The 26,209-nt window shown below is 40.0% G+C and overlaps 1 protein-coding gene across 2 annotated transcripts in view; it reads right to left on the bottom strand.

Annotated features, from left to right (window-relative positions):
* Positions 1-26,209, bottom strand: part of EFCAB14 (EF-hand calcium binding domain 14) — a 42,181-nt gene that overhangs the window by 6,570 nt on the left and 9,402 nt on the right. The window contains exons 4-10 of one of the 2 annotated variants that reach the window (XM_055341563.1): positions 16,163-16,261; positions 12,127-12,237; positions 9,445-9,549; positions 8,307-8,498; positions 6,309-6,395; positions 3,931-4,042; positions 2,772-2,897 (exon numbers count right to left, since the gene is read on the bottom strand). In XM_055341563.1, coding sequence (XP_055197538.1) covers positions 2,772-2,897; positions 3,931-4,042; positions 6,309-6,395; positions 8,307-8,498; positions 9,445-9,549; positions 12,127-12,237; positions 16,163-16,261 — 832 coding nt within the window. The remainder of the gene's footprint in view (positions 1-2,771; positions 2,898-3,930; positions 4,043-6,308; positions 6,396-8,306; positions 8,499-9,444; positions 9,550-12,126; positions 12,238-16,162; positions 16,262-26,209) is intronic. The other variant, XM_055341564.1, reaches the window with a different exon arrangement.

The following is a 26,209-nucleotide window of genomic DNA, read 5'->3' as shown; positions in this document are numbered from 1 at the left end:
TGAAGAGAAATCTCACAGAGGAAGACATAGACATGGCCAACAAGCACATGAGAAAATGCTCTGCATCACTTGCCATCAGGGAAATATAAATCAAAACCACGATGAGATACCACCTCACACCAGTGAGAATGGGGAAAATTAACAAGGCAGGAAACCACAAATGTTGGAGAGGATGAGGAGAAAAGGGAACCAACCCTCTTACACTGTTGGTGGGAATGTGAACTGGTGCAGCCACTCTGGAAAACTGTGTGGAGGTTCCTCAAAGAGTTAAAAATAGATCTGCCCTATGACCCAGCAATTGCACTGTTGGGGATTTACCCCAAAGATTCAGATGCAATGAAACGCTGGGACACCTGCACCCCAATGTTTCTAGCAGCAATGTCCACAATAGCCAAACTGTGGAAGGAGCCTCGGTGTCCATCGAAAGATGAATGGATAAAGAAGATGTGGTTTACGTATACAATGGAATATTACTCAGCCATTAGAAATGACAAATACCCACCATTTGCTTCAATATGGATGGAACTGGAGGGTATTATGCTGAGTGAAGTAAATCAATCGGAGAAGGACAAACATTGTATGTTCTCATTCATTTGGGGAATATAAATAATAGTGAAAGGGAATATAAGGGAAGGGAGAAGAAATGTGTGGGAAATATCAGGAAGGGAGACAGAACATAAAGACTCCTAACTCTGGGAAACGAACTAGGGGTGATGGAAGGGGAGGAGGGAGGGGGGTGAGGGTGAATGGGTGACGGGCACTGAGGGGGGCACTTGATGGGATGAGCACTGGGTGTTATTCTGTATGTTGGTAAATTGAACATCAATAAAAAATTTATTATTAAAAAAAATAAAAATAAAAAAAAGCAGACTACAGATCTCCTTAAAGTGATATATATATATATAATATCACATATAGTATATATAAAACATCAGGCACCTATGTGCTCTCTCTCCCAGTTAAGAGAGAGTAGTAATATTTCTCTGATATTATTTGAGCCAATAGGATTGGCGAGTTTCTATCATCAGTCTCTTCTGGTATTTCTTCAAAGGCCCTGTAATGAACACCTAGGAGGGCTGATTACTTACATAATATTCTAAAAGGACTTGATTGTGTCCCCCCACAGAAGAACTTCATAGATTTAGTATCTAATAGCTGAAGACAGTCATTGGGCTTCAGTTTCTTTAGAAGTCTTCCTAAATCCTCTTCCTCTCTTCATTTAGTCAACTCTACATCTAGACTCTATGGGCCTCCTGCTGCCTGGTACTTGGGAAGAAAGGAAATTCCCTGAAGGGGAAGCGGTGCAATACAAGGTGCATCAAGGAATTTTGCAGATGAGCTTCTGAAGAAGGTCCTACTTTGAGTCCTGAGACAGATCCAGTGAAGCAGCTAAAGTCTCAAAAGCTCTGAAAGCCAGAAAAAGCAGGTGGGACACTTGCTCTCAATGCCTGCCACCAAGTGGCTAGCTGGAAAATGTTTTTTGTTTGTATATGGGGCATGAGCTTATAAAATGTGCTATGAATTTGGCAGCAGTATTTAAATAAAGATCTTACTGCTGCTTTGGATCATTTCTAAAGTGTAGTCATCCAAAGTGTGTAAGGCCTATGTTAAAGACTGAAGTACAAATGTTAAGATGGCCATTTCTTAATTTGCTCTAATAGTCGTTCCTATGTTAATTCTCATCAATTCTTGATGTAATAAATGGGAAGTGGGAGAAGGCAGTGGTGTTGCCAATAAATAATTTAAGACTCTCCTGTCTCCCCAGAAAATAGAAAGAAAAAAAAAAACTGGGGGTAAGGGGAAAAAATAACTGCATTTATATGGCAATATAAATTTAAGTCTTCTATGCTTTAAGCATTTATTACAGCCTGCAGATAACTCATTCACTTAACAAATATTCATGTACCAGGCACTATGCTAGGCTTGGAAGTAAAGTTACTTTTCTATCTTCCCAAGAAATTACAACAGAGTGACGTGCTAAACAGGGGCAAATATAAATTATTAAAGAGCACACATAGGAAGCACCTTAATCCAGTCCTAGGAGGTAAGAAACTGTTTCCTAGTGGAATAGTTTCTAAGTTAAGGTAGAGAGCCAGGCAAGGATGGGGGGATGGCAATGGTGATTTTACAGGCAGTTAGCGAAAGCAAAATCAGAAGATTCTAAACTTCACAATGAAACATAGCATATACACTGCTGGGAGCAAGGAAAACATGTTTTTACTGTGACTCATATCCTTCTTACTAATGTTTATCTTGCTGATTTTCAGCCAAAGGACCCCTTATTTTTGGAAGGCCTTAGCAAACAGGGTCAACTTCCATTTTGCTAATCTCACAGTATTATGGTTGCTTGTTTGCCTTCTCCACTGGACGGTCACATCTTTGAGGAAAGTGAGATGGTATCTTATGCTGTATTTTTACTGCTTAGTACTGGGTCTAATTAGGCACTCACTCAATGAATGAAGACTCTCTAGTGCATTGGTTAGGAGTACAAACTTTGGTGTCAGACTACCTCAGTGTAAATTCTCTCTCAGCCCAGTATTTGCCGTGTGGACTTAGGCAGTTTCCCTATCGATAAAGTGGGTATAATACACAAATATTTATGTTCCCAGGATTGTTAACAGGACTATATGATGTAATGCATATCATGTCAAATTTCTGGCTCACAGGAAGTGCTCAATGTTATGACAGAATTCTTTTTCTTTTAAGTTAAAGAAACGAAGAAGTTTCAGCTTTAAACCTGTTCCTTATTACTCAATGTTATAAAAATTTACCTTCGATGCTAGAAATTCCTGGTAGGGCAACAGGTCTTAGCTGGGAAGCTTTCTCAATTTGATCTCCAAGAGACTGTGGAAATTTTGGCAATGCTGATGGCTTTGATGTGAAACTCTGTACATGCTCTGCAACAAACACATACCATTGTAGTATTATCAAAACTGACACCAAATTCAACCAGTACCAAAGGTCACGTTTTAGGGCAATTGCATATGTACTTAATTTAAGAGAAACAGTTGAGAATTAAGCAGCACAGTGACTATATGAAGTTAAAAGCATGGTCTGAGATATGTAGTGTGGGTAAGTGAAGATCAATCTATATGATGTAACATTAAGGTTTAAGCTGTGGGAAGCCAGCCCATGGGAAGCTCTTATAGTACAAGTTAGCATTATATAGATTTAGATGTTAAGAGTTTAAGCTGGAAGTAAGAAGAAAATTGGATATTTGACATCCTACGGGCCACCCTATAAGCCTGATCTGGGGTATGCGTCACCAGATCAACTGGTGCTGAAAGAGGGCTTCCATACAATTATGCAGCATGATGTTAGGACAAGGCTTCCCACTGTAGTCTGTTCCCTATCCAAAAGAGAGTAAGAAAGGTTGTAATGCTTTCCCCAAAATGAGAAATATTTGTGGGGAATAGGGGTCAAAGCCAACCCAATCCAGTGCTTTGGTAATGTCCTTAAGACATTCGCTAATATTGATTAGGTATGTCCCTACCTAGAACCAATAGCCTTTCTAACTCAATGATCCTATTATTATTTGTTAATGGCTTTTCAGAAGGACTAATATTTATTTTTAAGTAAATTTTATGCACTTAGAGTAATGAAAAGACTCCCGTAAACAACATTTAGGGCTGGTTTAATATACACTATGACAGTTACATTTTTGCCTATAATTGGATGCAGACAGCATGGAGAAGTCTATTTCAAGCTAAACATTACCCATTCTTTCCTTAATAGACTGGAATACAAATCATGTACAAAATGGGCTTTTTCTAAATGAAACCAAAGTGTATCAGCTTCATCTCGGTGCACTCAGGCATCATTCCCTCAGTTTGATCAGTCCTGCTGGAACACCTTTCCCCACTCTCTGTGTGGGAGGCAAGCTGCCCAAGCCTGCGTGAAATATTCAGAAGCCAGCCCTGAGTATCTCACCTTTGTTAACGGTGTCTGGAGGCCTGTTGCTCTCAGGTTTGTTTGTGAGAGCACTGATCAGCTGCAGTTTCTCTCTTAGCTTGGATACTTGAGTATCTGAACTATCTTCTTTCTGTCCAAAACAAAGATCACATAAGGCTTAAGGTGGAAGTTAAGACCTTATCTGATTCTTCATTATATTTCTAGAGCCTATTTAGCATGTAGTGTTTGACTTCCAGTAGGTTCCCTATTACAGGCAATGAAGGAATGAATCAACGAATACTAGAGATACCTCTGGTACTCAGGCCTGATAAGGGTCTAGAGGGATTTGAAGCTGGACCATTAGGGGAACATTATGCGACAGATGACCTGATTCACTGAGAACATTTGACTGATGCCGGAAGGCACGTATGTGTCAGCAGTAAAGGAAATGTACCCTTGCTCAGGTGCCCATGCAACACCCATTTCCTAAATGAGTAGATATTATTTTCTAGTAACTATTTCACACTAAATAATTTTCCTGATATCTTACTTCACCTTGTGACTAAACAAATTTAGAGAGAGTGTTATACTCTTATCACTTAAAAAAAAAAAAAAAAAAGGAACCAACCCTGGCTTTTCCTTCTCTCTTCCCACGATGAGGACTCAACTGGTGGCAGGAACTGTTGGGAACACGCAGAAGGAGCTGTAAAATTTCTAATTTGTTTACTTGCTTATATCTTTTTGAAAAGTTTCTTCTCTATGGCCTTCTTCATTCCCAGGATGACCCAGAGTGGCATATAAAAAATACATTTAATTGTAAAAAGAGAGAAGTCTGGTTTCTATGAGGCTTACTATTTTCTAACTGTGTAGCCAGTGTGAAAGGTCCTGATCCTATGTTCAATTAGAATACCAAGTTATTACATGTTTCTTTTATTCAATTATTTCTCTCTGATCTTTAAATAGTTACCATATAAATCACTCTTGGTTTATTAAGGAGCTAATATATGGACACAGGTGACTAAAGCTAAGTACTACACACTTGAAGAATTTATGAAGAAATTAGGGAGAAATTACATATGGTTAGGATGCTTAGATGAAGTGGAATAAAGGGAACAATACACCAGGATGACAGTAAAAACACAAAGGGTCTGAAAGCAAAACCAGGAAGCTTAGGCCAAAATGTGCATGAGCTGCATTTGATTCTGATGTTTACTGTTAAAATCTGGATTGTTGCTGAAAACACCACAAATCTCTAGCAGTAACCATCTGTCACTTTTTGGGCTCAACATTTATATCCGGATCTTTGGTTTTTCTTGTCGTTCCTCAGGTGGGGTATTTATGTATTTATTTTGCAGAAGCACTTAGAAAAGTCAACAGAAGTCTAGCTCACAAAGCATTAAAATCTTAACATATCTAGACTATACGAAACAATTAAGGAAGAACAAATATAGGTGGAAAGTATTACAATTGAAAACTGCCTATACTATGGTTCATTTCTAAGTGCATTTCCTCTGAACCTCACACCCTTGAGCTCCTCACACACATTGGGCATCTGAGATGGTATTTTAGCCACTGAGCCACAATCTTCCTTGCTTTATCTTAACCCAGATCTTATAATATTAAACAACACTCTAGTCACAGAGAATGTTGCAAATAAACTATCTTTCTTGGAATATCAAAGCATATTACAGACTGTCTTACCGTGACAATATGTCAGGGAAGAACTTAAAAAAAAAAAAAAAACAAAACAGGGAAAGGGACAAGGTGAAAGGAACAGGCTGGGACTTAAATGGACCATGTATGTACAGAGACTGTGATCTAAAAAAATAAATGCTGATTACACACCAGTTTTCAATGATCTCTGCCTCTGTTCACTATCATTAGTACAGATAACTTACTGTCTTACCTTAAAAGTCATTTCCTTAGGGAAGCTCTCCTGATCTTTGGTAACATCCTCATCATACCCTATACTCTTCCTTTGTAGCACTTATCATACTCATACTTAACTATCTGTTCAATTATGTATTAACGATTTTCTGACTTTGAGCTCCACCAGAATAAGGGTCACCTGTCTGTCCTGCTCACTGTGGTCACCCCAACTCCTTGCAAAGGGCCTGGCACAGGGTAGGTACTCTCTTATTCACTATTAATTTACTAATCACTTTGTCTTGAAGTCGCAGCAAATGGGAACCAAAATGCTCCTTTTGAGAAAGAAACAGTAGCTCAAAAGCACAAAGGTGCTGTTGTGATTGGTTGGTTTGTTTTTAAGTAATCTCTACCTCCAACATGGGGCTTGGACTTGCAACCCTAAGATCGAGAGCTGCATGCTCTACCCACCGAGCCAGCCAGGCACCCCTCAAAAGCACAAAGATGCGGATGCATTATTTTTGCTTCAAAATCAGCCCTCTATTATTTACCTTTATGCTTTGGGTTTTTAATGTATCTGTTCTGTTGGTCACTTGATGTAGGGACTCTCTTTTCAGAGTGGCAGCTCTATTATCCATCTTAAAGGGTAAAAACAACAAGATTAAAGGTAAATATTAAAGCCTAAACAACACTTTCTTTTTTTTTTTTTTTTTAAACAACACTTTCAAGACAAATTGGTCAAACTTATTTAAAGGTTCTCAGAGCACCTTCAACAGAAATACCAGTGGGAGAACAAGAGGAGAGGGAGAAAGGCTGCTGAGATACAAAGCTGAAACTGGTGCCTCAGAAACCTTAAAACTTCTGAAGTATAGATGGCGAGAGGACTTACACCCAGAAGCATGGTAGGGAGGATGCTGCTGCAAGAAACAGCAGGACAGAGGGTTCTACTAACAATTTCCTCTTCTGGAGGAAAAAGATGGGGAGAGGAGGGACGGTACGGGGAGTTTGGGGCAGTAAGTTTTCACTAAAACCTTCAAGGCCTACAACTCCTCAAATCACCCCAAATTTCTAGCCCCTACTTAGCAAGTTCAAAAGGGTTTTTTTTTTAAAACAAGGCTCCTTTAATCTTCACAGCTTTGTAGTAAATCACCCGTCCTTGTAAAGCGGGAGGGGGAACTGGTCTTCTGATTCTACCGTCCAAGCCGTGTCAGGCAAGCTGCCAAGGCTCCACTGTGGCAGAGCCGGTTCAAAATCTGACTTCCAGGGATCCCTGGGTGGCGCAGCGGTTTGGCGCCTGCCTTTGGCCCAGGGCGCGATCCTGGAGACCCGGGATCGAATCCCACGTCGGGCTCCCGGTGCATGGAGCCTGCTTCTCCCTCTGCCTGTGTCTCTGCCTCTCTCTCTCTCTGTGTGTGACTATCATAAAATAAAAAATAAAATAAAAATTAAAAAAAAAAAAAAAAAAACAAAAAAACAAAAAAACAAAATCTGACTTCCAGGTGCTGGAGTTCAACCTTACTTGTGCGCTTGCTTCTGGTCCTGCTGTTTACTTGAATTTATGATACAAATTCCTGTTTTAGGCTTCCATTTCTTACATATGCCTGTGTCTTTGTTATATGAAATCGTTAAGGATGGGGCTTGCTGCTATTAAAATATTTCCCCATGGATCCCAGCACAACGTATATATGAAGGGGATTTAAAAACACAAATTTTGGGGATCCCTGGGTGGCGCAGCGGTTTAGCGCCTGCCTTTGGCCCAGGGCACGATCCTGGAGACCCGGGATCGAGTCCCACGTCGGGCTCCCGGTGCATGGAGCCTGCTTCTCCCTCTGCCTGTGTGTGTCTCTGCCTCTCTCTCTCTCTGTGTGACTGTCATAAATAAATACAAATTAAAAAAAAAATAAAAAAAAATAAAAAAGATAAAAACACAAATTTTATTGACAATAACATGCAAACCAGTAAAACACATAGTCTGCAAGCTTCAAAGACTTAGGTCACTCAGTATCCTCACGTAAAATGAGAGGATGGACTCAATGATCTCTCAAGTTGAGGAGCTGGTCTGGCTGGTCTGTTTTAAATGGCTTTCTTGCATTAGATGAAAAAGGATCACTCTAACATGCAGACATAGCAGGATAAATCTGAAAGTCAAGCTCAGGGTTAAAGAAACAGCACAAGATTCTTCAGTTATTTTCATTGTCATTGCTCCACTCTTAACAACTTAAAAAAGAGCAAGAAGACCTCCCTCGGAAATACGTGCCAGAGCTTCCCTACCAGATGGGTCACTGGTAATATGATAGAAAGCTTGTCACTTCTGCCAACCACTTGTGGGGAAGGCCAGGCAAGCAAATGAACTCCTCTACGTCTCCCTTTCCAGATCAGAGCTAACTGTGCCCATGGCATTCACATCACAAAGCTAGTGTGAAGCTTGGTACAAACAGCCCCTCCAATATGCCGGGGACTGGATCCAAAAAGTCTACGGAATGTCATCCACGTAGAGACAAAACACACTGCAACACAGAACATACCACAAAAGATTTGAAAAGGCTTACCACACTGAGGGACAGGTTCGCTTGCTTTTCTACCTTGCTCACAGCAACCAGATCTGTTTCCATCAAGTTGACCCTCTGGGTAAGGTTACTGACTGTTTCATTCATTCCCTCAAATTTAAGATCATTCTGTCTCTGGTACCCCACTAGGGCACTGTTTACCTCCTCTAAGGAGTTGTGAAGGTACAGGATATCCTGGAGTGGAAATAAATCAAATTGTGGAATCCAGCTAAAGACATACACTAGACAAGCCGGCCAGCAGCACTAAACAACCATTACTATGTCACGTTACTGAAGTAAACTCTTCCTGGTTTAGACCATTGATTGTCTGTCTTGGCTTTGTCCCTCCACTCTAAATTGCTCCAAGTTTGCTCCCTCTGGAATTGTTTGATCTCAGCTAGACAAGAGAGGAAAGGGGTCTACCTACATGATTCACTCTCTGGTTCCAGAAAGCTGAGCTTGGGAATTGATTTCCCAATGTTTACCTCACCTGCTGGCGGGAAAGCTTGCTGGGTTATTAACTGAAACGCCTATTAACCTAATTTGTCAGGACAAAACTACCTTAGGAACAATACCAATTACTGAATTGGCTCATGTAGCAAAACCATAACAAGTAGTGCATTATTTAGTACAAGATTCAATTATTTTTATTGACATCCTCTAGTACTGATTGCTACTTAAAAACGAATGATGACTACAGGTTTTAGAGGGCATTAAACTCAGGACAGGAATTCCACTCCATGGAGGTTTCCTTTATTTTTTTTAATGTGATTCTGAATTTGATAGCCTTTTTCCTCCTCCTGTCTTTAGAACATCTTGACTTCTAGGGATACGCTTTCCAACATTTTAGAAATGTTAATTTGCCCAGATTGCTATTTCTCATGAATATCTTCTTCAGGATAATCTGGCTATTCTATGCCTTCCAAGATGTGAAAAGGAATTTGCTTCACTGATTGACATACAGGGAAAAAAAAGGAGAGTGCCAAAGAGCCAAGATGGCATCTTGGATTCCTAAGATAGTAATACATATTGCTCTCTGCTCAGCTCTCAGGCAGGCATGGGATGAGGCACCACAACACTAAGCCCAGCTATTCAGGCAGCCCCCAGAGTCCATTGTGGGCACAGGGAGTTAAGCCAGTACCTGTTTCAAATTCTCACTGTGAGTTTTATTGTCAAATTCTGATGTAGCCGAAGGTGATGGAACAATCTGGTTACTTCCACTGGTCTCTTTCAAGAAGTGTTGATTCTGTTAACAGAAATGGAGATTAGTATAGGCAACAACTAATTACCAGGTCTACCTAACCATCTGGGATGGTCCTAAAACATTCTAGCTTCCCACAGGGGGTATCCACAGATTAATCAATAATCATTTCCCAGGAGGGACGTCTGGGAGGCTCAGCGGTTGAGTGCCTGCCTTCAGCTCAGGTTGTGATCACAGGGTCCCAGGATTGAGTCTCGCATCGGGGTCCATGTATGGAGCCTGCTTCTCCCTCTGCCTATGTCTCTGCCTCTTTCTCTCTCTCTCTCTCTCTCATGAATAAATAAAATCTTAAAAACAAACAAAAAAACCCAATTATTTCCCAGGAGCTTACAGTGTGACCAGTCTTGTGCTTGGCCCTGAGGGCACCAGGTGCTTTTGGGGAAGCATGAACTGGACCAACGGCACCCAGACACATCAGGGAGCTGAGGTCCTCCCAGTCTGTTTCTCAGTCTCTGAATGGAAAGGAATGAACTCCCCAGAAACCAGTTCTCTCCTCCATTACCTGTACTCCCAGAGAAACTATAGGATCACTTTAACTTCTCAGGGGCCAACTCAGTCTGGACCTGGCTAGTGTCATAATTTCCCCAGGACTAAAGAGGTCTGTACACTCAAAGAGTAGCCAGTCATGTGACCGCTAGCCTTATTTTAAGTACAACCAATCATGCACATTACTTATTTTTCAGTTTTAACAGCATATGCCAAGATTTATGTCTAAAGGTTACTCTTCCTTTTCCCATCCCCTTCCCACTGGCTCAAGTCTCTTTGCAGAGACTGAAGTATAACACATTTACATAAACTTTTTCCCTCTAGTGGAAAAACTATGCACGGGTTAATCTTTCAGAGCCTATACCTATGACTTAGTATAAAATGTTCCAATGGGGAGGATTACCATTGGCAACCATGGAAGTTTAAAAGAGGCAGATTTAATTATAACAGAATGCAATTAGGGAAAATAACCAGTTTTCCCTGAAATCTGAAATCCCAGACATTTATAACCTGCTTTTATAAGAAACAAAAGGCAACAATAAAGAAAAAGAGAGGTGGGAGAAAAAAGCCCCATGGTTCTCTAAAGCATGAATTTTTGACTTAGGAAACAGGTATTTTGGAAAATACTTATTATTTTGAGAAAATGCTCAAGATATTAACATAGCAGTAATGGAAAAACTGCTGAGTTAGAGGTCTTTATTATTATGGATCCCACAGACACTCAGCAGCAGAAGTGAAACTGGAATCCAGGGTGTCTGAACACCTAGCTCAATATCTCTCCAGAACAGCCACATTAAACACCAGTGAGGGGTATTTGTTTTGAAGAAAAGAAAAACTGTCCTTTTCTAGAACTCTAACATAGCCCAAGTCTCCTAGGTACAAATTGCCCAATTTAAACTCAAAACTCCAAGGCTGGAAAAGAGCATGCAGGATAGACCTAGAAATTAGTGAAGCAGCTGGGGTACTGTTGTGTGCCTTGAATAGTCCTGATTTGTACATATAACTCCTCTCCCCAGCAAGACAGGGAGGACTGTGCCATCCTGTTCACCCTTCGTAAATCTTTGATGGAGTGGAGTACTCACTAGGTAATTAATTATGGCCTCTGACTAGAGACTGTTTACACTCACATAACACTAAGAGACATTTGAAAACATTTTTTGATCACTGCAGGGGTTTGCTTCTGTCTCAGTTATCTGCAGCCGCATAACATATCATCTCCAAACTTTGTGGCTAAAACAATTTTCATTTCCCAAGATTCTGTGGGTTGACTTGGCTCAGTGGGGTGGCGGTATTTTTCTGTTTCACGTGGTGCCGAAGTTTGTCTGTTTCTGTCTGTCTGTCTGTCTCTCTCTCTCTTTCTCACTCACTCACTCACACACACACACACACACGGCTGCATTCAACTGGGAGTCTGGCTGGAGCTGGAACATCCCAGTTGGCCTTGTATTTCTAAAGTCCTCTTTACTTGGCTTCTCTTCGCTACAAAGTCTGAGAGTCTGTCCAAATTCCTGACCTACAGAAGAGTGAGAAATAACGTGTTGCTTTAAGCCACTAAGTTTAGGGTGATTGTTATCAATCCTATGACACTTCCCTTTTCTTTTCTTTTTTTTAAAGATTTTATTTATTTATTTATTCACGATAGTCACACACACACATTCATATTTATTTATTTATTTATTCATGATAGTCACACACACACACACACACACACACACAGAGAGAGAGAGAGAGAGAGAGAGAGAGAGAGAGAGAGAGAGAGAGAGAGGCAGGGGGAGAAGCAGGCTCCATGCAGGGAGCCCGACGTGGGATTCGATCCCGGGTCTCCAGGATTGCGCCCTGGGCCAAAGGCAGGCGCTAAACCGCTGCGCCACCCAGGGATCCCACACTTCCCTTTTCTTCTCCATTTCCTTCCTATCCATTCCATCCAGGAACTGTATCTTACTGCTGTTATTTCCTCCACTATAAAAGGTGCATGGTAGGGTCTGTTCAGATGAATGGGAAGATGGCATTACTCCTACTGCAGAGAAGAGGATAGGCGGAATGCAGATTTCCTGCAGCATTTGTAGATTTCCTTACCATGTCACTCTGCAGTGACTCCATGGTTTTCTTGTGTTCGTCCACAGTCTTCTGTATTGCCTCCACAGCAAGATGGACACTGTTTAAAGTGTTGCCAATGGTAGCTACACTCTGAAAAGAAACATGTCATAAGACCAGTGTCTTTTCCTTTTTAAGATTTGTAATAGCTTTACTAAGATATAATTGACACAGTGAAGGGGCACATATTCAAAAGTTACAGCTTGGTAAGATTTGACATATATACCTAGGAAACCATTAGCAAAATTTAGATAATAAACGTCCATCACCCCAAGTTTCCTCAGACCCCTTTGTGATTTTTCCCTCCCTTGCCCCCAGGCAGCCACCGATCCACTACATATCTGTTTGCATGTTCTAGAATTTTGTATAAATAGGATCAGTGAATGAGTATGTGGAGGTTTTTTGTTTTCTTTTTTTTGGGGGTATAGCTTCTTTCACTTGGCTTCATCTTTTAAGATTTATACAGGCTGTAGCCACTTAGCTTGTTGCTGAGAAGCATTCCATTATATGGATACATCACAGTTTTAACTACTCACCTGTTGATGGACATTTAGGTTGTTCCCAGTATTTGATTAGTACAAATAAAGCTGCTATCAACACTCATGTCATTCATGTACAAGTATTTATGTGGGCATATGTTTTCACTTCCCTTCATTGCATGCTTTTTCATCAGCATAACGTCTAGGATGTGAATGGCTGATCATACGGTAGATATGTGCTTAACTTTTTTTTTTTTTAAGATTTTTACTTATTTATTCATGAGAGACACAGGGAGAGGTAGAGACATAGGCAGAGGGAGAAGCAGGCTCCCTGCAGGGAGCCCGATGTGGGACTTGATCTCGGAACTCCAGGATCACACCCTGAGCTGAAGGCAGACACTCAACCACTGAGCCACCTAGGAGTCCCAATGCTTAATTTTTTAAAAGCTGCCAAGATGTGTTCCAAAATGGTTGTACCATTTTACATTCCTACCGGCAGTGTAGAATTCCAGTTCCTTCATATCCTCATCAAAACTCCTCAGTCTTTTTAATTTTAGCCATTCTTTTAGGAGTACAGTGGTTTATCACTGTGTTTTATTTTATAGTAAACACTGACCTAATGAAGGTCAGTTTTTTAATTATTTCAAGTTCCTTCAAATTGAATTTCACATAGCTTATGCAGACACAATTAACAGGAAACTATACATGTTTATGGTTATATACAGTTGACCCTTCAATAATACAGTTATTCGATTTTGCAGTCAAAAATCTACATATAACTTCTAACTCACCAAACACTTTAATAGCCTGTTGATGAGAAGCCTACCAATAGCATAAACATTTAACACATATTTTGTGTATGTATTATATACTGTATTCTTACCAAAAAGTAAACTAAAGAAAATGTTAAGAAAATCATAAGAGAAAATACATTTACAGTTTGTACTGTATTTCAAAAAAAAAAAAAGCAACAACAACAACCAAAAAACACATATGTGGACCACATAATTCAAACCTATCATGTTCAAGGGTCACCTGTATATATAAAATTATATATAACAAATAATTTTCTGAATTTAAAGGATTTTCCTAGAGAAAAAACAAATTTTCTTAAAAAAGAAACAAACAAACAAAAAAATTAGTTCCTAAGTTTGGGACCCAGAGATAAGGGTCTCCCACAACTGCCCTTACCAAGCCCTATGGTAGACAAGCAGAAGGCCACAGCTAACACTAGACCGTCATCACGTCAGGAACAAATGATGATTTCTGAATGACAATGAGTGGAACCATTTTTGGCTTTGAGAAGCCCAGTGTTTCAGAGATGAAGGAAAAATTACATTTGGCAGCATTTGTTACTCTTTTGCTTTAGAATCCCACCAGCAACTGCTGAGTGGAATGAGATGCCAGTAGTGACTTACTTTGTCTTCAATTAGGCTTAAGGAGTCCAACTGGACTAGGGACTGGGGAAATATGATTTAGATACCATCATTTTAAAAAGGCCTGCCCTAAGGGATGACATCTAAAAGAGTGTTACTATTTGGTGGGTGCTGGCCTCTCATTAAGATCTACTGACGGTTTTATAGTTTTATACTAAATACATTAGTATTTTTAACCTAGGTTGTTTCTATTATAGTGACAGCTAAGAACCCAAAAGACCAAGAGATGACATTTTCAACACTTAAAAAAAATCATGAGATACACTGAGATCAGGTATTTGGGATGATCTTCCACTTCAAAATGGAGCCACTTGTATTAAAAGTAGAATCTGACATATAAGCACACAGTTTTGCAAAGTGAAAACATACACTCTTAGAAGTCTCTAAACTGGGATGTTATCTATGCGAGCTCTGTTGCTACAGAAGCTACAGGCATTCAAAGACATCTACTGTTAGATGATCCTCGCTTGCTGGATGTATGAGCCCATTAGGATGCAAGATAGTAAGCTCTTGTTCAAGATTTTTTTTTTTTAAGGAAGCAGCTGACAGAGCCATGTGAACTCTAGAGCAAAACCCTGAAACTAGTATTCTCACCAACTGCAAAGTGCCTGGCACAAACTGGAGGAAGTGCCACAAATGTTTACTGAATTAATTAATGCAATAAACCAATGTCCTTTTCTAATGCTAGACTGCCAGAGTTGCTTCTGCATTAAAGACCACAGATGCCTACCTTTTTTCCATTTGACCCTTGGGAATAATGGCAAGAAGACTTTGCCTCATCATAGTTATCTCTCTGCCTCCTCAGGCCACCCCCCCAGCCCCGCCCCCGCCGTTTAAGTTGTAAGCATATGACGATCTTGGATAAACAGCAAACTATGGAGACTGACACACACAGATGGTGTGGCTACAAAATACCAAGTTCTGTTTCTGCAAGTGGCACAGGAGTTCTTTACTCCTTTGTGGAAACAATTTATATGTTTATAGAACCTGGTATACAGTCAAATCAAACTTTTTATACACTAAATTTGAAAAGTCAAAGACCTTAGATTTGACACCCAGTTTTTAGGGTTCCTTTCCTCCAACATCCCTTTTTCCATTTCCTGCTGCAGGGGTTAATGTTGCTTGTGTCCCAATTAGGCATCTTTTTATTCCTTCCTACCCCTATCCACTCTCCCCATCCAGCTCTACATATTGCTGCATATTATTTGGTTGGTCACTGCCTCCTGCTTTGGTCCAGAATCTTAGGGATCAAGTAAATGGAAATTCCAAATTATTTCTTGCCTAGGCCCTAGAGTTTAGGGTACATAAAAGTGAACTGCTCAGAGAATGTACACCTTTACCTTTATAAAATAATATATATTGTTTTCCAAAATGCTTTTTACCAATTTATGCTCCCAGGAGGAGTGTTTGAAAGTTTCTTTCTTTTTCTCCACATCCTTGCCAACACTTATCATATCCTAAACTTTTAATTTTTGCACTTCCCCCAATTATTATTTTTTTAAAAACCTCTTTCTCAAACATGAAAAAAATAGCAATTTAGAGCAACTCTCTTCTATAGTTGGTCTGCTTTCATGAAGACATTTTTTTTTTAAAAGATTATTTATTCATGAGACACACAGAGAGAGAGAGAGAGGCAGAGACACAACACAGGCAGAGGGAGAAGCAGGCTCCATGCAGGGAGTCTGATATAGGACTTGATCCCGGATCTCAGGATCAGGCCCTGGGCTGAAGGTGGCTCTAAACCGTTGAGCCACCCAGGCTGCCCTCATGAAGACATTTTGGATGATGAATTGAGAAGGCAAATGATGAGAAGCAAACCCATGTATGTTAACCTAAGAGTCTTAGTAGAGAAATTCGGGGATTCAGAGAGCCAAATAAAAAGATGTAAATCCATAAAAACCACAACTAAACTCACCTGTTGCAAATTAAAGGCCCAATTTAACCAAACCAAAACAGGTTCTGAACTGCTTAGAACAAAATGATATATTCTATTACTGCCTTCTTGGAGCAGCTAATTTCAAATGCCATGCTTTCAGAAAAAAACTTGTTAGAAGCTAAAATGACAGCAACAGGTTAATCTTAGTGCCCACATGCAGCACTTACCTTCTGAAGTCCCTCTACAGTAGCAGGCAGACTAATTAAGTCTGCGGCTGACTTAACGTTGGCTTTCAGGTGGTTTACCGCAGAAGTCAACAGAGAAATCTGAAAGAGATTAATAATGAAAAGAGGATTTGGAGAATGAATGCTTACTGCACAGACTCTAGCTGATGATATCAAGGCGCCCTTGGCTTTTATGGTTTCTGTGATCCAGACATTATACCCTGTCAGCTCAAAGAGTAGAGAACTACAATACTCTTGGACTTGGGATGCCTGGGTGGCTCAGAGGTTGAGCATCTGCCTTTGGCTCTGATTGTGATCCCGGGGTCTTAGGATCGAGTTCTGCATTGGGCTCGCTGCAGGGAACCTGCTTCTCCCTCTGTCTATGTCTCTGCCTCTCTCTGTGTGTCTCTCATGAATAAACGAATAAGATCTTTAAAAAAAAAAAAAACACCCTTGGACAGAACCGAGATCTGGAAGACAGCAGTAATACCTCTTCTTTCCCTGCCCCATTTTTAAAAATTTATTTATTTATTTATTTGAGAGAGGGGGAGAGAAAGAGAGAAAAAATGGGAGGAGAGGGACAAAGGGAGAGGGAAAGAGAAACCCAAACAGCTTCTGTGCTGAGCACGGAGCCCGATGACCTTAGGACCCTGAGATCATGACCTAAGCCGAAACCAAGAGTTGGACACTTAACCAACTGTGCTACTCAGGCGCCCCTTTCCCTGCCCAAATTAAACACCAGTGCCAAAGACAGAAAGGCAAGTATCATTCTTTACCTTACTTCTGACAGCTACCAGATTCAAAATCTTAAGTTACAGAGATTACAACACAATCCTTCAACAATTGGACAGGGAGAAACCTAATGATCAAGGACCCCTGAAAGATTTCATTTTGATAAAAAATAACACCTTGGTTATTTACTGAACTTTTGTTCCTGACCAAGTGGGAAAATACATTAAGTAAAAGCCCATCATCACAAAATATAGTCTACAGGAACTTGTACAACACTTTAGATTACTTGGGGATTCAGTTTCGGTTTAACAATGTGATTAATATTTCAAACTCAATAGCTCAACCAAAGTATTACTCTGTACTGAAGGGGCCCAATAAATACCCACTGATGTGCTGACTGATGTAGTACATGTATTAAAATAGGACCTGAATAAAAATAAAACATATCTTCCCTTCTGCTACTTAGGGGTAGAATTCTAAAAAGCCTGACTTCTCTCTGGAATGAGGACTGAGGAAACCTATATAATACACAATTTCAGGCTGCAGAGATCATATTCTAACACCTTTGTAGTATGGCTCAAAACAGTCTTGAAAGATTCTTAGTTCCAAACTGCTTTCCTGTCCTGAATTCTAGGATGGGACACAAATCTACCAGTAGCAGTTATATTCAGAATGGCCTCATACAGTAACCACTAAAGTTTCTGGCATTCTGTTATGTGCCTAACATCATGACAGGTGGCAGATGGATAGCACATAAAGTAAACCTGATCCCTTATTCTTTCCTTCAACCAGTGCTGGGCATCTCTGTGCTAGGCACTGCTGCAGGCATTGTGGAGACAGTGGCAAACAAGACCATGAGGTTTTGCTCTTAAGGAGCTTACATCCTAGTAGAAGGTGAAAGAAAAACAAAGAAAAGTATTGGATTAAGCACTAGCAAAGAAGTTCAACAGAGTTCCTGGAGCAAAAAGCAGAGTGTTCTGAACCAGGAAGTCTAGTAAGGAGCCCAGGAACTCAGTCCTCTTTCCCTCTTTCCTGTTAGGAAGAGTATATTCAGAGGCTTCAGGACATTTTTTCATTCATTCATTACTGCAACAAATGAGACCTATTCCATACCAGTGGTGAATTAATACAGATGTCAATGATCTTGTGGTATTTACATTTTAGTGCAAGGAGAAAGACAATTTCATATAAGAAATATACTGGATAATTGGGTGCACTAGAAGAAAATTAAAATAAGGTGACCTGATGAGTGACCAGGTAGCTACTCCCCCCCCCCCAAGAAGGCTTTATTACACGGGGGGAACTACTAGGGCAAATGCCCCAGTGCAAAGAAGAGCTTGGCATATTTAAAGAATGGGAAGAAGGTTGGGTGGTAGGAACATATAATGGGAGTGAGAAAGGGAGAAGAGGAGGGAGAGACCAGGAGAGGGGGGTAGAGAGGGAGGTAGAGATAGGTAACATTAAAGAAATAATTATGTACTAGATGTGATGCTGAAAAAAAGTTCAGAGGAAAGAATATTTGTGTAGGCTGAATGGGACAGGCTTCACTGAAGTAGGACTCGAATAGATAGAGAAGTAAGTAAGCTTTATACATATAAAAAGTAAAACAGGTTTTCTTTCTAGGTTAAATAGGTGAGTGTGGCATTAGGAAATAAGAAGGGAACAAAGCATGAACAGGCCCAAGAATATTTTATCTTCATGACCTTTCTCCAAGTGACAATGATTTATTTATTTGTGTGATTACTTGATTAAGGATTTCTCTCTTCCACTAGACCATAAGCTCCATGACATCACGGACCTTGTCTGTTTAAACATCTTCCATCATCTACCTGGCATACAGACATACACCAGTTAAGTATTCACTGAATGAATGTATGCCTGAGAAAGAACACTGTCTAGGAGGGACAGTGAGAAGACTAGTCCAAGCAGAGTAGAGGGTAGACGCCAGGAAGGAGGAGAAAAGCATAAATAAGCAGTCAACGCATTTTTCTCCCCAGTAAAATGGCTTAAACAATAAAAACTGTTTAACAACAATCATCCATAGGGATGTTTTAAAATATGTCTACAAATTCTTTGATAGTCTTCCCTTCAATAGCTGGAACCTAACCCCCCTTCCCTTGAGTGTGGTCTGTCCCTACATAATAAAGTGGAAGTGACAATGGGCAACTCGGGAAACTAAGTCATTTTTTTTTTTTTAAGATTTTATTTATTTATTCATGAGAGACACAGAGAGAGAGAAAGGCAGAGACACAGGCAGAGGGAGAAGCAGGCTCCATGCAGGGAGCCTGATGTGGGGCTCGATCCCGGGACTCCAGGATCAGGCCCTGGACTGAAGGTGGCACTAAACTGCTGAGCCACCTGGGCTGCCAGAGACTAGGTCATTAAAAGCACCAGGGCTTCCCTCCTGGATTCCTTTTGGATCACTCACTTGTAGAAGCCAGCTGCTGTGTTATGAGAACACTCAAGCAGCCCCATGGAGAAGCCCACATTGTGAGGAACTAAGATCTGGTGCCAATACCCATGTGGGTGAAGATTCTCTAGTCCCAGGAAAGCCTTCAGTTGATGCGGCCTTGGCCTAGACCTTAAAGAGATCCTAGCCAGAACCACTCTAAGCAGCATTCAGGTTCCTGACCCACAGAAACTGTGAGGCAATAAATGTTTGTTGTGTTAAGTTACAAAGTTCTGGGATAAATGTAATATGGTGACAGATGACTCATACAGGCCATAAGGATTAAATGAGATATATAATTAAAGCTCTTGGCACAGTACGTGGTACAAACAAAAATACCAATTAGTGTTAGTTTCTTAATAGTGAAATTTAATAAGCACTTAAACATGTAAATTCTCCAAAATCTTCAGACTAATTTTCAACATTCCAACTCTGAATTTAAAAACAAAATGGGTGGGATCCCTGGGTGGCGCAGCGGTTTGGCGCCTGCCTTTGGCCCGGGGCGCGATCCTGGAGACGCTGGATCGAATCCCACATCGGGCTCCCGGTGCATGGAGCCTGCTTCTCCCTCTGCCTGTGTCTCTGCCTCTCTCTCTTTCTCTCTCTGTGACTATCATAAATAAATAAAAAAATAAATAAAAATAAAAATTTAAAAACAAAATGGGTGAGAAATCTCACCCCACAGAGAGATACTCTCAGCAAACTATAAGCCTCTTAAGAGTAGCAATTGTATCACGAAGGTTGTTTTAATCCATATCTTTAAAAAGATACAATACTGAGGTTCTGAAAAGGACTCAAAGGAAATAGGCATTCTTATGCACTGTTAATGGGAATGCAAATTGGAGAAGACCTGTTATCTAGGAGTATCTGTCAAAATTTGAGTGTTTATATTCTTTAATTTAGCAATTTCATTTCTAGAAATCTATCTACATATTACTTGCTCAAGTGCACAAAGATATATACACAAGAGTATCTACTGTTTCCCTATTTGTAACAGCAAAACACTAGAAACCATCTAAGTGTCTATTGCTAAGGATGTGGAGATATATTCAGAGTGAACAAAGCATCTTGTGGAACAATATATACTGAATGACTCTATCCATTTGGTCTCTCTCTCTCTCTCTCTCTCTCTCTCTCTCTCTCTCTCACACACACACACACACACACACACACACACACACACTTACCCATAAGCTAATTCTTATGAAAAGCTATTATGATTTTGATAGAAAATCATGGAAGAATGCAGCCCAGACTCATGGCAGTGGACACCTATGGGGACCAGAAATGTCTGTGTGTGTTGGGGGAACATACAGAGATGAGGTTGAAGGGGAATTTTCATAAGAGTTCGTTATATATTTTATTGTTTAAATCTTATATAAGAATACATTCACATATTATTCACAAAATTTCAAAGACAAAAGATGGGAAAGAAATATACATACAGGAAAAAGACAAGACTCTGGAGGCTTTAATAGATTTCCTAGGCTGGCCTTTTCTTCCACGCCCTTCACTGGGCCTTCCAAGACTATCTTAACATGCTCAATCATAAAGTGTGAGGAAGGAGGCCTTCCCTCAGGTATGTTTTAACTCAGTGCCCCGAAGTATGTATACGAATGACTCAATACCAACTTGATGGCCAAGAATATGGTTATTCCAAAAAAAAAAAGAATATGGTTATTCCAAATGCCCTATCAATTGTGTGATTACCTTTAGGCCACCTAAGGGAGTAAACTCTTTCCACTGATAACTGGCCGTTCCTAAAAGGTGCAAGCCATGTTTTGGGTGGAGTGATCTAGGTAGAAACTATTCTCTCAGGTACTACAATATCCTGAGGCTAATCAGAAGCATCTCAAGAATGGTAATGGCCATTGTGGCTGGAGGCAGCTACCACTTCCACCCAAAACCAGAGGAGCAGATGAAAGTAATGCAAGTAGGATAAAGTGAAATACCGGTCCACTTCTCCCCATGCCCCAAACACTCCAGGGAGGGGATAAGCTGCCTCCATGAAAGAGTATGCCCTGGATAGCTGACAATTAGCTCTCCAATTACCAAACATAACTTAGGCCTTCTTACTCATTTACAAGACCTGAACTCCACACTGGTCACTAGGACTCAGCTACATTCCCATAAAACTGCAAAACTGGATTCCATCTTTCGGCATTCCTCTTTGAGAGTAAAGTAATGTCAATATCTATGGAAAAGTACAGCAAAGCTACATATGGAACTAGAATGGAGAGACAAGGGGCACTCTCCTTTTACTATCTCTGGCACTGCTCTAGTCTCTGGGTAGACATTCTAGAATGTCAGATCAGATTCAAGCATTACAGAATTTATCTCTAAAAGTCACACAATGTAGTTCAAAGAGTCTAAAAAGTTGAATTAAGTAGAAATCATTAGGAAAAAAACCTACATTCCAGCCAAAAGATGAATCATGACTTTTATGCATATTACATGACTTTTCATTAGCAGAATTAAAAATAACCACTGTAGACCGTTTGCTTATTAGACCATTTTATACTATAAAGTCTGAAATGCTGCTTTTTTTTTTTACTTTGGGGTTAAAATTAAGGATTCTTTAAATAGTAAGTAAAAGAGTTACTAAAACAGCTAATCATTAATGATGAATGATTACAAGCCTTAGTAGGGACCTGACATCGCAGCCTTTCAACTTGATCTACTGAGCAACTACTGCATCCGATAGAGGATACAAAGATTTAAGGCAGAATAGAAAAAAAAAAAAAAAAGATTTAAGGCAGAATAGAAAACTGAAAAGAAAACAGGCTCCTATGCCTCAAATATTTTAATATTAGCAATGCCACACAGCTGTGCAACCTTGAGCTAACTACTTAACCTCTTTGAGCCTCAGTTTTCTTATCTGTAAAATGGAGATACCATTTCCTATTTCATAGGGTTATAGAAGCAAAAAAGGAGATCTCACATGTAAGTGCATCTAACAGTGGCCTACACAAAGAAAACATTTAATGAATGGCAGTTATCACCATCATCATCATGCTTAAAGCTCACAAGTACAGTATATAACCTTCTAGTAAAATTAGATGTATATACAAATAACTATAAAGTATCAGGACTAAAAAAAAAAAAAGGGTATCAGGACTGAGAGCCACGAGATAGAGAGCATACTATAGAAGGTCACTCAAGATCCTTCTTGATATGGCTCTTGTTGACATATCCGTATTTCTAGCCTCTTTTCACCAAACTATAACTATAATGAACTACTAAAATTCCCTGAACACACTGTTTTTCATTTTTCTATCCTTTTGGACATACAGTAAATTCTCATTATTCACAATAGTTATGCTCTAGAAAGTTGCAGCAAACACTGAATTAGTGAATACTGAACCACTACTCCTAAGGGAAGTATAGGCTTAGGTTCTTGAGAACTGTCTGGTCACATTTTTGTCAACTGATCAATATAATATATAACCTTGTTTTATATGTGTTTCTGTTTAAAGACATCTTATTAAGTGTGCATTGCTGAACTCATGCCTGAAGCTTATCTAACACACATATTTTCTATATAAGGCACATCACAGCCTTCTTGCACTTAGGAATACTAACCAGTACTTCAGCATTACGCTTGAGGGACATTTCAAGCAGTAGAATCATAAATAAATAAATAAATAAATAAATAAATAAATAAATAAATAAACCCACAAAAGTATGAAAACATGACACTAAATATAATTTGAAAAGGAAACCTGTTTATACTAGGAGAGTCGAAACAAGGCAGAGTGTCACCTTGCTTGACATCCATTGGAAATGTCTGTGTTGAGTGACTCAAATATTCTGTCATTGTACACCTGTCAGTGAATGACTATGAAAGCACCACAGATATAGATTTGGGGGTTGCAGACAAATTTTAGCAAATAGGCAAATTCACAAATATGGAATCTGCAAATGAGGATCAATTCTATTGATGCTTTAACGATGATGCACTCCCTCTTTCTGCAGAATTCACCTGGCCAACACTATGTGCCGGTCAGGACTCAGCTCAAGATATCTGAGAAGCTTGTCTGACCTCTGGTTAAAAACATCCTTAAAAATGCCCCATAGCACTCATCTGGACCTGACTCTTATTGCTCATCAAGCTATTTTACAATTGTTTACTTTTCTGTCTCCTCTATTTGGCTGTAAGAGCCTTGGGGGCAGGAATTATCATTTTTGGCTTTGAATCCAAGGCCCATACAAGTAGCTCATTAAACAACTGTTGAGTTACAGTCTTCAAAGAAGGGAGAAGAGACTCCCTATAGTGGTTGAGAATGGCTACAGGTATGAAATCAGAGGTTTCATGAGTAAAACAGAAAAGTGAGATTTTAGCTATTAAAGGTTTTCAATGCAAAATTGGATTTTAACTTATTTCAAACTAATGGCTTCCCCCCCCAGGTGGCATTAATTTCAACTTTACATTGGGATAAGGAAGTTCTCATTAAGTGATATAATCCATTTTCTTATTGTTTAAGCCACTTTTTTTTTTAAGATTTTTAAAATTTATTCATGAGAGACAGAGACAGAGACAGAGAGAGAGAGAGAGAGAGGCAGAGGGAGAAGCAGGCTCCATACAGGGAGCCTGACATGGGATTTGATCCCAGGTCTCCAGGATCAGGCCCTGGGCTGAAGGCGGTGCTAAACTGCTGAGCCACCCGGGCTGCCCTAAGCCACTTAAAAAAAAAAAAAAAAGATTTTATTTATTTATTCACGAGAGAGAGAGAGAGAGAGAGAGAGAGAGGCAGAGACATAGGCAGAGGAAGAAGCAGGCTCCTTGCGGGAAGCCCGATGTGAATCTCGATCCGGGGAATCCGGGATCATGCCCTGAGCCAAAGGCAGACACTCAACCACTGAGCCACCCAGGCATCCCTGTTTAAGTCACTTTTTTGTTTGTTTGTTTGTTTAAGTCACTTTTGAATTACTCTTTAAAACATAATTTGCCAATCCATTGTCAAAAAAAAAATTAAACATAATTTGCCAATAAAAGCCATCTTAGCTGACAGTTACCCTTAGACATAGTAACATAGTTAAATACCAATTTTATTTTTATAGCTATTCTAATTTAGAACATATCCCTTTTCCTTGAACAGACCATCAGATATACACAGACATTAATTTCAGAAAATCATTCACAGAGTGATGAGCTCCCCCCTTGGAACAATATAAAGTTTACTTCACTACCACCACCCTCCTGTGCCCACACTAGCAGAGAATTCCTCTGTTTCAGGCTGGTCTCAGCAGTCAGTCCCCTCATCTGTGAAGATATACGGAGACTAAAATGGTAAGAGTTTCAGTTCAATGTCTCCCTGTTATATATAAGAAGTCCTGGAACTAGAGTAAACTTTTCTTGTATACCTGCTTTCCCATGTACTTCTTGCACTAAAAGAGCCAGGCCAAGAACAAAATGATTCCTTTGTTGTTAGATTCCTGGTTAATAAGATCTCAAAAGCCAAAATATGTAGCAAAGACTTGAAAACCTGTGTGTCCTCTCACACCGAGTACCCATTTCCCCTTTTGATTCTTTCCACAATGCTGATTTACACAAACAAGATGAGACAGAGCTGACATTGACTCTTCATCTTGAAAGATTTCATCCTTGCCTCAGAACAGCATTCTCCATGACAGACTCAATGGAATCCACGGCTTGCCCCAGTGAGGTTATGCTAATAAATTACTTCTCAGTGCTTCACTGTGGTCTGTTTTCACTTAATATAATCTCTGACCAAACTGCTAATTTGCTGTCAATAAAAGCAAGTTCACAATTTATCCTATTCTTTTTATAAAAAGGGAGTGACTACTCGCTTTTCTCTAATTACTTGGAGTTCAAAGATAAGTGATAATGAGCAGATACTGAGTGCTACAACCTGTCAGTTATTCTTTGAATAATATTAAAAGGAAATAGAACTTAATAGAAGATATCATAAGACATACTAAGGGTAAGTTATTGTTTTCAGAAACTTTTATTTCAGTTATACATGTATGTATGTAGGTATGTGTTTAGTGGGTAATGACATAAAACATTTCTTTTTGTGGGTTGCAGGCAAAATCTGAAAGCGATTGTTGCAGGCCACTGTTGCACACCACTGACCCCTGGACTTAAGTGCTGACCTGCCCCACTCCCACACTGCTGCTGAAAGCTGGCAGTAGCTTCAGAAATGTGGGTAAGCACTTTATTAGAGCACAGTGCTCCCTGCCAATGGCTGATTCTGAACTTTGGCACTCCATTCTGAAGAGAATACCTTCTTAGCCCCAATGAAGATGGTGCATCTATTTTTAAGCACTCTGCAGCTGTACCATTCTTTCTGTACTCGAGTTTTCTTGCCAACACACATATTTTTTTTTAAGATTTTATTTATTTATTCATGAGAGACACACACAGAGAGAGAGAGAGAGAGAGAGAGAGAGAGAGAGAGAGAGGCAGAGACACAGGCAGAGGGAGAAGCAGGCTTCCATGCAGAGAGCCTGATGTGGGACTCAATCCTGGGTCTCCAGGATCAGGCCTGGGCTGAAGGCGGTGCTAAACCGCTGAGCCACCTGGGCTGCCCCCAACACACATCTTTTTTTAACTAAACTGCAAAAACCGAGAACAGCGGCTACAGTACCTCATGGCAACTCTGGCACCTTTTACACAGGAGATGCTTGATCAATCTCCTTTGCATTAGCCCTTTCCCTCTGGGAGAATCCCTCTTTTGGAATCAATGCCTACTGAGATCTGGCCAATTTGGGGACTGGAAAAGTTTTTGCTCTAGGCTTGCTTGCCTGGCCAAGGTATTTAACCAACTCTGCTCCTCCTGCTGTGGTACTCTAGAATAACTATCATTAGCTATGGATGGTTTACAGATTTGTGTTACTCCAGTGTA

The sequence above is a fragment of the Nyctereutes procyonoides genome, unplaced genomic scaffold, assembly GCF_905146905.1.
Source record: "Nyctereutes procyonoides isolate TBG_1078 unplaced genomic scaffold, NYPRO_anot_genome, whole genome shotgun sequence".
Lineage (NCBI taxonomy): Eukaryota > Metazoa > Chordata > Mammalia > Carnivora > Canidae > Nyctereutes > Nyctereutes procyonoides.
Note: the sequence above shows the minus strand (reverse complement) of the source record. Positions and strands in the feature narration are given on the sequence as shown.